This window comes from Zingiber officinale, chromosome 7B (assembly GCF_018446385.1).
Source record: "Zingiber officinale cultivar Zhangliang chromosome 7B, Zo_v1.1, whole genome shotgun sequence".
In the NCBI taxonomy this organism is placed as follows: Eukaryota; Viridiplantae; Streptophyta; class Magnoliopsida; order Zingiberales; family Zingiberaceae; genus Zingiber; species Zingiber officinale.
Window position 1 is genome coordinate 60,857,048 of NC_055999.1, and position 12,128 is coordinate 60,869,175.

General features: G+C 39.0%; 2 protein-coding genes across 2 annotated transcripts; both read right to left on the reverse strand.

Moving 5' to 3' along the window:
- Positions 1–828: 828 nt before the first annotated feature.
- Positions 829–5,213, reverse strand: LOC122003768 (F-box/LRR-repeat protein 17-like). The gene is made up of 11 exons (XM_042558795.1): positions 4,554–5,213; positions 3,866–3,967; positions 3,171–3,315; positions 2,905–3,089; positions 2,624–2,728; positions 2,106–2,203; positions 1,757–2,004; positions 1,595–1,661; positions 1,434–1,519; positions 1,196–1,291; positions 829–1,106 (listed from the first exon to the last, which is right to left on the reverse strand). Exons 1-11 carry the CDS (start codon positions 5,126–5,128, stop codon positions 1,077–1,079), a joined length of 1,737 nt encoding a protein of 578 aa, XP_042414729.1. The 5' UTR covers positions 5,129–5,213; the 3' UTR covers positions 829–1,076.
- A 923-nt stretch (positions 5,214–6,136) lies between these two features.
- LOC122003769 (photosystem II reaction center W protein, chloroplastic-like) lies at positions 6,137–6,705 on the reverse strand. The gene has a single exon (XM_042558796.1). The coding sequence runs from the start codon at positions 6,647–6,649 to the stop codon at positions 6,218–6,220; it is 432 nt and encodes a 143-aa protein (XP_042414730.1). The 5' UTR covers positions 6,650–6,705; the 3' UTR covers positions 6,137–6,217.
- Between the last annotated feature and the right edge of the window lie 5,423 nt (positions 6,706–12,128).

The window sequence follows — 12,128 nt, forward strand, 5'->3', positions numbered from 1 at the left end:
TATATATATATATATATATATATATATATATATATATATATATATATATATATATGTGTGTGTTTTATTTTGATCTATATTATTTATATTTTTACAAATAATAAATCCTAAAATTTACCTAAAGATTACAAATAAATAATTAAAAAAATATTTAAAAAATAAAATTGATAAAAAAAAAACTAGTTAAAAAAATAAAACTAAACCAATAAAAGGGTATAAGCATAAATAAAATTAAAATTTGAGGTGGAGTCCGAAAAAGAATGTGTCAGAAGGGGTGCGAAAATCACCTTTCTTAAATTACCTATTTTTCAATTCTTGACATATATCAAAACACCATTCTCCTTTTGAACTACCCTCTCTAACTCTTGGCATGTCAAAACCTCTCATCTCTTTAAATTATCTCATTCCAATCCTTAAAAAAAATGATAAAACAAAACCAATAAAAAAATAAACAAAATTTTAAAAAAAACAAACAAAAGTCAAATTGAAGGATATAAATGGAAGATTGAAGATGAGACCAGGAGAGGGGCGTGTCAGAGGGGGTGTGAAAAATACCTCTCTTTCTGATTAGAGGTCTACTTCCGGTCAATATCATAGTCCACCTATCTAGTGCACCTTCTCCACTAATTTTAAACAATCCCTTTTTCAATATAAAATATGTACATAATGATATTGTTAAGAGAATTTACTCTTGCTCCACAATCTATTGCTCAATGTGACATGAGAAAACAGGAAAAATTAAATTGACTGAAGCCGGAGAGAAAATGATTACTTGTAAATTAAACTAGATAAAAACAATAGTTTTTTTTAAAAAAAATCTCAAGCATATAAAAGGAACTCTGTTTGATGATCAATGTGTTAACCCCAGTTTACAACATGAACATTAGACAATTCTCAGGTGATTAGAGGAATGAAAACCCAAACAACAATCAAAAAGCTTCAAATCTACAGGTGGTAAAGTGACTTTTGTTTCATAGTTTGGCAAAACTCTTATTCAACATGCTGCAGGAATAATTATACGGGAGGCCAAGGAGCAACTATTAACTATTAACAGCAGGGTGTGGCTGGATGAGCCGTTAATGATGGACAGTAGGGTTTGGTTTCTTCTGCAAGAAAAGGCAGATATAGAATGAAAAAAGGAGGCCTGAAGAAGTTTGAGAAACAAATGTAGAAATTAAAGAGTTGCAGACTGTACTTGATGAGCTGAATGGAGTGCCAGAACCCTTTTGGTTCCGTCGGCTAATCGCTTGCATGGTAAAAGGGTTTTGAGGGCAGCAAACTCATTTGCTACCTGCAAGTGTTGCTATGGTTAAGAAAAAAAGAGAAGAATCTTTCATAGTAAATGATAGTATTTGAAACTAGTATTGTCAAAAATGGTAAGTTTGCTCATTGAGTGTGTGGGTGCGTGCACGAGTGTGTGTGTATGCACTTACTTGATTGCGAATTGCTCCTATCAGCATATCTTGACACCCAGAAGCATGTACATCTTTTAAATTAGGGCATTGGAGAAGCAACTTCTCTGGCAAAGTTGCAGAATGTGTTAGCAATCGAGATGCTATTTCACTACCCGAAAAGCCTAATGACAGTAGAATACCTGGGTGCAAGTTCGTGCACAAGTTCAGATTTAAATCATTGAGCTCTGGACAATTCAAGTACAAGGCCTGAAATAACAAGTTCAAAGGGATATATGACATGAAAAAAAACCAGATTAGTTTATGCTGGAGTTGATTCTGAGAGATTTCTTAGATTAACTTACATCTATACCGGAGCAGCCCCATAAACTTAGCTTCTTTAGAGAATCATGTTGTATAATAAGTTTTTGGTAGTTTTTCTGTGACTTGGTGGGGGATAATTCTAGGTGTCTAATCTTGTGGCCATTGCCATTGATAGGGAAGCACATCCTTTCTCCAGAATTTGCATACTGGCAACTTGTATCACGTATGCTCATACCACAGTCGATTAGTTGAAGCAGAGGTAATTGAGTTACTGCGAACTGAAGCTCATCTACAAGGCACTCATGCAAAAATTACATATACAGTCGTATCCAACTAGAATTGACTTGAGATGCAAAAATGATGCAGAAACAGGGGGAAAAAAATGCTTACTGCAGGTAATATTAGGGCAAAGAGAAAGTAGGAGCCGAGAGAGAGTCTTAGGAAGCACATTGCGTATCATACGAAGTCCGTTGTCCGAGATGCTTGACCTGATAACAAAGACACGAAAAATAGTAGATGAGCAATTCATGGTATAAAAACCAGTGCAGGAATATATGGAGCTTTAAGGCTTCTTGAATTTGAATATTTGACTACTAAAGTTGATCCATCTTGAAAAAACTCATGTTCTTTCTAACTCATCTTAAGCAAATAGGGCTTTCGCTTGGCTTGGTTAACATGAATTACTAGTTCTGTCCCTAAAGAAAAAGAATAATTGGAAGAGTAGAAGCTCAGCTTGTGCACTTTGATTGGGTTACCTCTCGGGTAAGGTCAGGTCAAGAGGGGAGAAAACCAATTCATACAAGTACTCTACTCGTACGCTTGATCGGGGCTTAATATTGATAGTCGCTGGTACCTAATTTCTACAAGTATACTCTACTGGGATGGGTTACGCACTGAGAATCACGTACCCGCTCAAATCAAGCAACTCAAGATTTGTGTAACAGGAAGCTATAGAGGTCACGGCATCATCTGTTATTCTTGAACCAAGAACCAAAGATAACATTCGTAGAGACCTGAAAACACAGAGTTTATGGTGAAGCTACTGGATTTGGAATCAAGGATAAGCAAGGAAAAAAACAAACCATAGTAATGCATATCATCTGATCTATTTATATGAATGTGGTGTTAGTCTACATGATGCATGCTATTTTGGAATTAGTAATCTAATTTATATAATCACATAACCTACCTTAGGTTAGCACTGGTAAAGGCGAATACAGATTTATCGCAAAGCAGAATCGATGCAATATGAACATTTCTTAGAAGAGGGCAAGTGCACCCCAGACATTCCATCATGGTAACAAGATCAGTTGTGTCATTTTCTTGTTGACAAAAATCAAGCGAAAGCTCGGTCAAATTAGGACATTTAAGTGCCTGCCAAGAATCAAAAGAAATGAATCTATATACAGAAAAGGTATATAACTACAGCATAAAATAAAGAACTTAAATACATACCACTTTAGAAACACAATAAAGATCTGATAGCCAAAGTGTTGTCAGGCTTGATGAAGTAATATTCAGAGATCCAACGTTGCTACATCCCTCAAATTTAAGGCTTGAAAGAAACCCTTTCATAGCAACAAAACCACATAATTCATACCTGCATTCAAACAAATGTTTATTAAAATTTAGAGAATGCACTGGCACCATTCAGGTATATAACAAATAGCCAGAAATCAACGAAATTAAATCCATGTCAGAAATCTATGGAGAAGGTCAACACACAAATTTTTATGGTTTGCAAGATAATGGATTGCAAGACAAGCAAGTGCGTAAAGTGATGTGTGCATACATTGTATGAAATGATGAACATATTGAAACTCTGTTTCATGCACTTGGTAATTACAAAGAAGAGTAAAGCCACAGTCAGGAATTCTCATCATATTAGTTTGACTATAAGCTAAGTCAAACAGTGTCACACTGAGACCTATTATGCAGAAAGAATCAACGATGTATCAACAGGAATTTAAATACTGAATTAGTTCAGGGACTTAATAGTGACAAATTGCTGCAAAATTGAGCAAGTGATTTGAAATGTACCTAGAAGATACATCAGATGAATAGAAGTATGGTTGGCAAAAGGAATCAAAAGCTTTGCATATCTAGCTGAAATAATTAAATTAGAGACTTTCTCAGTAGTCAGGGGATACCCAGATATCCTGTTCATTGCATTTTCAGCCATATTCATCTCGAAGGCTTCCAAGTTAGGAAGTGAGTATGCAACACAAGCTAACATTGTTGCGTCTACATCACTGCAAAAGAAAAAATGATAATTCATCAGGCAATAATGGAAAGAAGCAAACTGAATTAAGTTCATATAATAAAACTACTTTTCAACATGGCTTTATTGTAGCCAATTGTCCACACTTGCATTTCAAAATGAAAATTAATCCACAAAGAAAAGCACACAGAAATCCCAAACTACCAAGCTGCAGAATGGCATATCAAAAACTTTAACTAACTAAACAACCAAGTAAATAGATCAAGAAAAGAGCCAAGGAAAGAGAGAGTATTGTCTAATTCAGGTCCAAATGCATATTCTTTACGTATATATACTAAGTTTTTGTCACATCCTACTGACTCTAAGTTTTATCATTTGTTTTAGCTTGGAGCATGGTGTCCCGTTCAGACTGATGGGTTTGGTTCTGCGATAGATCAGATCCTGTTCTACCTTGAGCTAGGTGATGGAACACTTGTGGAAATCCCAGTTTAAGTGCAATTCATCTGTTATCATTTCTCCCCAAACTCCTTTTTTTCCTAGATAATAAACCACGTAATTATATCTACGTTCCGCTGATAACTCTTTTACACTTTCCTAAAAGGACAAAGAACCCTAACCTTTCCATTCGCAGCGTAAGCCTAGACAAGCCGGCGCACCTGTGGAGCAACGACCCAACAAACCCCATCTGCGATCGAGACAAAACCCTGAGCCTCAGCTCCTCCGCGGAGCGCCAGACCCTCCGTACGCAGCCTCTCCACCGCCGGCACACCGCCGCCGCCCTCATCAGCTCCTTGGGCGACAACCTCCTCAGGACCTCCACCATGCACGAAACGGGCAAGACCGTTGCCCCTTCCGCCGCCTTCTCGAAACCATTCAAAATCTCCACAACACCCGCCTTCTCGACCATCTCCCCGGAGACGGGATCCACGTCGAAGGATAGGGCACGGCGGCGGCGGATACGGATGCGTGGGGCGGATACAGGGCCGCCGCCGTCGGGGCATATGTGACCCTTCTTGGGGAGGCCGCATCGCCCGCAGCTGTAGCTGCCCCGGCTCCGGATCGCCTGGGCGGGGGTGGCGGCGGTGGGATGCAGGAGCACGTCAATCGAAGCGGATGTCGAGGTGGGATCTGGAAGACGAGAGTTTGGGGATCTCGAACAAGGAGCGGGAGATTGGCGATCGCACGTCGCCATTCTTCGAATGTGTTCGAAGAAAAGCGAGCACAGTGAAAGCAGGCGGGCAGGGACGTATTTCTAATGCTTCGCAGCAGCATGCATCTCACCTGACCCGATCCACGGCACGAATGTCAAGGATTTTAAACTAGATCCAACAGTGCCTGGCAAAGTGCACGAATCTTAAAGTTCGATCCGATATGTTTATTCTGATACCATAAGAGAAATGAACGGTCGAGATGAGTTTAGAAATTCAGCGAGTTGGATTTGGAACGTCGGATTAGTAGATCGATTTAGCACAATTGTTATAATCTTTTAAAAACTTATAAAAATAATAGTTTTAACAAAAAAAAAAAAAACTTTTTGATGATACAGATACAGGAGCCCTGCCCCAAAGAAGCTCCCACCGGCCGTTGCCGAGCATCACTAGTAGTTTAAGCATCACCCCAGTAGTTCGAGCACCACAAGATCATCAGTAATACGTTGCATGTGAATTAAACTCTCGTTGCATGGATTGCCTGCTTTTTGCTTACCATCGCAGCATGTCCCAGGGCATAATTTTAGCGCTCTTCAACATTATAACATATGTTAACAATGGTGATTATTATGGACAATCATACACACATTATTGTATTTTGACTATAAAGATCGAAGAAACAAAGAGGTTTTTTAAACATGATAGATAAAATTGTAAGCCATGAGGAGTACTTAAGTTATCTATAAGCGGGGAGGGCTGAGCTAGACAATAATATAATATAATTAATAAAATATAAAAAAAATATAGGATATTATATTCATAAAATATAATAAAATAATTACCTTACAATTATTTTTTTAGAATTTTCATATTTTAAAACCTTTATATAATAGTTTTGTTATCAACTATCAGAAAAATATATCTCTCTAATAGACAATAAATTTATCATTCATCTAATTCTTACTACAGAAAATACTTTCTTTATAATAAAGATCCAAACGACATTATTTCATTTCATTTTTTTATTTTTTTAATATTACGAAGGAATCGTCTTTTGTCATATTAATTTGCGCATGTATTTGATATATAAAACTTCAAGTGAATTAACACGTGGCATGATTCCATTGGAGAGTTTAGAGCGAGAGCGCAGAGTCGTCATCCTCATCGAGCGTGGAGGTGTAAGCGAAATACAGAGCCCAAATGAGGCCAAACACTGCCAGCAAAATCCACGCCAGCAAGTTGTTGCTGATCCCCAAGCTCAACCCTGTCCCTTCCGTGGACATTCGCTCGTCCACCAGAGCCAGCGCCGGGCTCGTCGTCATCGTCCACGCTGCTGCCATCGCCACCGCCCCCGCGGCCACGGTTGCCTTCTCCTCATGCGTCGAGCACCGCACTGTTCTCCCCTTGCAGGCCAGTCGAGGCAAACCTGCAGTACGGCTCAAATTTCGTGGAGCAGTACAGTACGTACCGAACATTAGCGACGGAGAGACGATGACAGCCGACCGCCTCGGGAGGGTGGTGCCGGCGAAGGTCGAGGCTGGAGCGGCGGCTCTGACGGTGGCCATGGGCGCTAGCTGATCAGGATGTGGAAGGCAGGCAGTTGAGGTGCGTAAATGCGGGTTTAATAATTAAGGAGATGAAGATGCACTTGCACCACTCAAAATTATTGTAACGAAGGATATTTGGATCACAAGATAATCTTATCATAAAATAGCCAACCACAGCATGCCAAGTGGACACCTGGCTCTCCCTAGATTTGCAATATCTACGCGGGATTTCCCGATAAGGGTCCAAGTTCAATAGATCGGTTGGCGTGGTAGCGGAAGTCAAGTGACGATCAACATTCTTAGTCAGTCTATCCGATTAGACCTCTAGCTCGTCGGATCTCAAGTCTCGATCTCCTAAATGTTGATGAAGCTCGAAGGCAAATATTAACTAGTTCGACTGAGTACTCTACCTGATTGGATATAACATTCGATCGAACATACTGGAAATTTGATTCACTCAAACTCCTAAGCATTGAGGAAGCATAAAGCCAAGTATTAATAAGCTCAACAGAGTGCTCCAACCAATTGGACATATAGTCCGATCAGACATACTGGACATTTGATCCACCTGAGCGAAGATCAAGTCGTCGACTGCATTCACCCAAGTTGACCGAGTGGCTCTTGCGAGTGATGGCCAGTCGAACTATATTAAAGATTTAGTCAGCTTGCCCGGTGAGTCCATTGTGGGCCCCGCGGCTCAACGACCTCATATTTCTTTTTGATATTTTGAATCACGGAGGACTTAAAATATTTTGTATGTAAGCTACATATTCGAAGCTTCCACCTGTCAATTGCAGAGATTGCAGATCCATTTTGGGAAAAGTGTCAGAGCCCCTTTATGGGATGTCTTTTTTTGGAAATGCTTTTAGATCCGTACACAAACACAACATAACACTATAAAAAGGCGTCTCCAACTACAGACGCAGGTATGTGAAGCTACATAATTTTGTTGGTGCAACGGGGCCGATAAGAAGAGGGTGAATTACCTACGATCAAAGTTAAAATGAATCTCTTGCTTTTGTTTAGCAGGATGCACAATTAAATTAAGCAAATATATAGAAAATAAATATTAATAAAAATAATTTAAAGGATAAGATAAAAAGTCAGAGTTTTACTTGGTTACAAACTAGGTGATTGTTAATCCAAGGCGTTGAAAAGCTCACTAAAAAAGTCCTTCGTTGAAGGCGAAGAAGCCTTTTACACATGTTGATAACTCATAAATGACTAGGAAAGTTAATATAGAAATTATTGTTCAGTTGTACTTTAATTTCTAGGTCCAAAGGTCTTTTTATAGCCCTTGGAAAACTTTATCCATATCTTGAATGTGCCTCCAATGAGGTACAAGGCGTCTTCCATCGGATAAGTTTTATCCGCTATAGATAAAACTCTATCCGTAGCTAATGGCTATCGGAAGGCGCCTTCAAAGGCTAGAAGGCGCCTTTCAGCTATGGAAGGCGCCTTCTATACGGCATATCAGCTCCTTTGCTAATTTCTTCATGTGGGTGATGCTCCGGCTAACTAGAGTTGAGCTCGCCCGAACCCAACTCCGATCTTTTCCTCGAACAGCCTTCCTCCCTGGTTTCTCGTCCCTTGGACCGCCGCGCACGTCCTTGTCATCCGTCGGTGTACTCTTCCGCAACATCTCGTCCTTCAAATGCAGCAAGTCCATCGACTCTCTTCCCGTGCCATCATTCTCGTTAGCCGCGTCTTCCACTCGATTTCTTGTGTTCCTAAGCTCCTGCACACTTAGACATAAGGATAAAACACACACAAGACCTAACTTAACTTGGTTGACCACATCAAAACTATCACGGGATACTTACAATCTCTCCATTTTTTGACGTGCATCAACCCAAGTTCAATTTAGGATTAAAAATATAATAACATAACTTATGTAAAGAAGTTACAATTAGAATCAAATATTGTAAAGAATTAATCAATAAAATTCTTACTCCCCCTTAATTTGTACTTACTTTCCCCCCTTTGATCACATTAAAATAACATTTGGAAAAAATAAAATAAACTGTTAGAAAATTTGAAATATTTTTATAGGGGCACTTAACAAGAATTATGTAATCTAATATGTTTTAGATATAATTTTTAAAAATATTCTATTTTTCCTCATTAATCTTCTGTTTCGACAAAAATAACTTAGAAATTCGTTATCTATTTCGAAAAATCCTGAAAATTTTTGTAAAACTTAAATAGAATAAGTTTTATCAGTAGAAAAGTTTTCACAAAAACAAATTAGTTTAACGAACCGAATTGATTTATTTAATTAGAACAATCAATTTTATGAAAATCAATCTTAAAAATATTTTTTAATTCTAAAAAATTTCTGGATATGAAAAACTATATTGTCGAATACTAGATAAGTTTAAAGTTCTAGAGTTTCTATTTTCATAAATTTTTAATATTAAAAATTAAATTTTCAGAAAATAATTTATAATAATTCTAATAAAATTCGAAAAACGTCAAAGAATTTTATTATAATAAAAAACATCATGTTTTATTATAGAAAAATAGAAGTTTCAAAAAATAAATTTGTAAAATATTTTTAAAATACCGTTTTCGAAAAAAAACCCCAACTCAATATAAAAAAAATTGAAAATTTTTTTGTTTGCAGATAATATTTTCATTTTGTACAGATAAAATTTAAAGTAAAGAATTTGACTAGAAAGTTAACAAAAAGTGATTGATTTTATCGACAAGAATCAATTAGGTAAATTAAATTTCTAGCATGCATTACTTTATCTAATAAGATAAAGATAATTTAGGTATGCAAATAAAAATTTATTTAATTATCTAAAAAAGATTTAGGAATTCAAAATAAATTATGTCTTACTAGGTTAACCAAATATTTTCTAAGAATCAATTGTCCTACTTTTGTAATTTGACCCTTATGGTATCTAAAATATCAGTTAAGCTTTCGATGATATTTGTAATTTTTTTCTAGAACATGTAAAGAATTTGAGCATGAATTATCTTTTTCTAGTAATTCTATTTTATCTTTTAATTTATCAATTTTAGATTTCAATTTATCAAAGTTTTCCTACATGCATTTATTAAAGTCAATTTTAACTTTGCATTATCCTTTTCTAAAACCACCATATTTTTAGAAAGTATTTTTTTAATGAATTTAAATAATTTCTCAGGAGGTCGGGAATGTATCTTACTTACTGTTACGATTTCGTTGTCTGATACTCCCCCTTCGTTGCTGCTTTCTTCCGAAGACTCTCCCCCTTCATCGATTCTTATCTCGGATGAGCTTTCTTTGTCTTCAAGTAGGTATTCGGCTATAAATGTTATTCCGGTAATTTCCTCGATCTCGGGTTTTTCAGATGATGACTCAGTGTCCATCGAGTTAGATTTGGCTTCTTTTGGTTCTTCATAGAGTTTTAAGAACTTTTCCCAAAGTTCTTTTGTACTCTTGTAGTTGCCAATTTTGTCAAGTTCCTCAACCGGTAGTACGCTCATAAGGTGAAATTCAGCCTTACCGTTTGCCATAAACTCGTCGCGTTGCTTTTTGGTCTAGAGGTGTTCTTCGAGTTCTTCTCCGTTCTTGTTTTTTTGGTGTTTCAAAATCATATTTTATTATTAATAAAATATTAAAATCTATCTTAAAGAATACCTCCATTCGTCGCTTTCAAAACGTGAATTCCTCCTCAAACACTGGTGGGTGGATGCTAGCTCCGGTCATCGTCTTTGTACTTCAGTCAGCGGTTAGTCCTTCTGAAGCGATTAGGCCCTGATACTAATTGTTGATGCAGCGGGTGTTGGTGCAACCTTAGGTCAAGGTTAACCTGGTTGACCCGACTCGAGGTGACTTGACTCGAGTTGTATTTTGATGTTTGACTTGGGAAGATTGTCGGTGCAACCTTAGGTCGAGGTTGACCTAGTTGAGTTGCATGTTGATGTTTGACACTCGTGAGAGAGTTCTATTCTTGATGTTTGACAAGAATAGGTGTTTGGGAGATTGTAGGTGCAACCTTAGGTCAAGGTTGACCTGGTTGACCTGATTCGGGAAAAGTCCAAGCAGGGAGCTTGGCACGCGAAAAGTCCAAGTATGTGTTAGGACCAAAAGTAGCTAGAGGGGGGGGGGTGAATAGCTCGTAGCGTGCTCGTCGCTTGGCGTTGCTTGGCGTTGCTTGTTTCTTCAAGGATATGTAGCGGAAAATACAGAAACAAATACAACCACGCTAACACTAGTTGGTTTAGTTGGTATCCACCTCCAAAGGAGGTGACTAATCCAAGGATCCACACCACGCACGCACCCTCCACTATGAAACACTCCTTTTCGGTAACTACCGAGGGCGGAGAAGCCCTACAAGACTCTCAGTACAAGAAGAAGAAAGGGTAGTAAAGATTAAGTAAAAGCTTACAAGAAATGCAGTGAAAACCCTAACCCTAACTTCTTCCTCTTGCAATGGATCCGCCTCTTGACTTGGAAAGCCTCCAAGAACTTTCAAGAACTGGCGATCACGTGCTTGTAGAGAGCTGTGGAGAAGCTGGTGAAGAGCTGGAATGAATCGGTGAAAGAATACCCGCAGCCATCGCACGCCTGCAGCTATAAACGACGCCAACGGTCGGATCCCGATCGATTCAAATGTTCCGAATCGATCGGGGAGGCTTTGGATCGATCCACGGATCGATCCAGAGCGCCTCTGTGCTCTGGAAATGCGCCTGGATCGATCCACGGATCGATCCAGCGCTTATCGCGCGAAGAAGCATCGTCCCGATCGATCGGCTGATCGATCAGGACCTCTGGATCGATCCAGAAGCTCTCTGTTCGCTGGGAAGAATCTGGATCGATCCACTGATCTATCCAGAGCCTGGATCGATCCACGGATCGATCCAGCACTTGGTTTTTGCCCAAAACCAAGTCCCAAACCTCCCTAACCAACATCCGGTCAACCTTGACCTGTTGGTACATCATGCCTAGCATCTGGTCACTCCCTTGACCTGCCAGGACTCCCCACCAAGTGTCCGGTCAATCCCTTTGACCCACTTGGACTTTTACTCGTCGTGCCAAGTATCCGGTCACTCCCTTGACCTACTTGGACTTCCCAACACCAGATGTCCGATCATCCTTGATCCATCTGGATTTCCTTCCTTGCCAAATATCCAGCCAATCCTTTGACCTACTTGGACTTCCACCAGATGTCTGGTCAACCTTGACCCATCTGGATTTCCTTTCTTGCCAAGTATCCAGTCAATCCTTTGACCTACTTGGACTTCCCAACACCAGATGTCCGATCATCCTTGATCCATCTGGATTTCCTTTGTCTGGCTTCACTCACCAGGACTTTCACCTAGCTTCACTCACTAGGGTTTTCCATCTGCCTAGCTTCACTCACTAGGACTTTCACCTGGCTTCACTCACCAGGATTTCCTTCTGCCTAGCTTCACTCACTAGGACTTTCACTTGGCTTCACTCACTAGGGTTTTCCATCTGCCTAGCTTCACTCACTAGGACTTTCACCTGGCTTCACTCACC

Excerpts from the sequence above, each read along its gene's own strand:
- LOC122003768 (XM_042558795.1), bottom strand. The coding sequence starts at position 5,128 with ATGGCGACGTGCGATCGCCAATCTCCCGCTCCTTGTTCGAGATCCCCA. Across the intron at positions 3,090-3,170 it reads TTTATTGTGTTTCTAAAGTG|GCACTTAAATGTCCTAATTT; the intron begins GTATGTATTTAA and ends GATTCTTGGCAG. Across the intron at positions 1,107-1,195 it reads CACTCCATTCAGCTCATCAA|AAGAAACCAAACCCTACTGT; the intron begins GTACAGTCTGCA and ends CTTTTCTTGCAG.
- LOC122003769 (XM_042558796.1), bottom strand. The coding sequence starts at position 6,649 with ATGGCCACCGTCAGAGCCGCCGCTCCAGCCTCGACCTTCGCCGGCACC.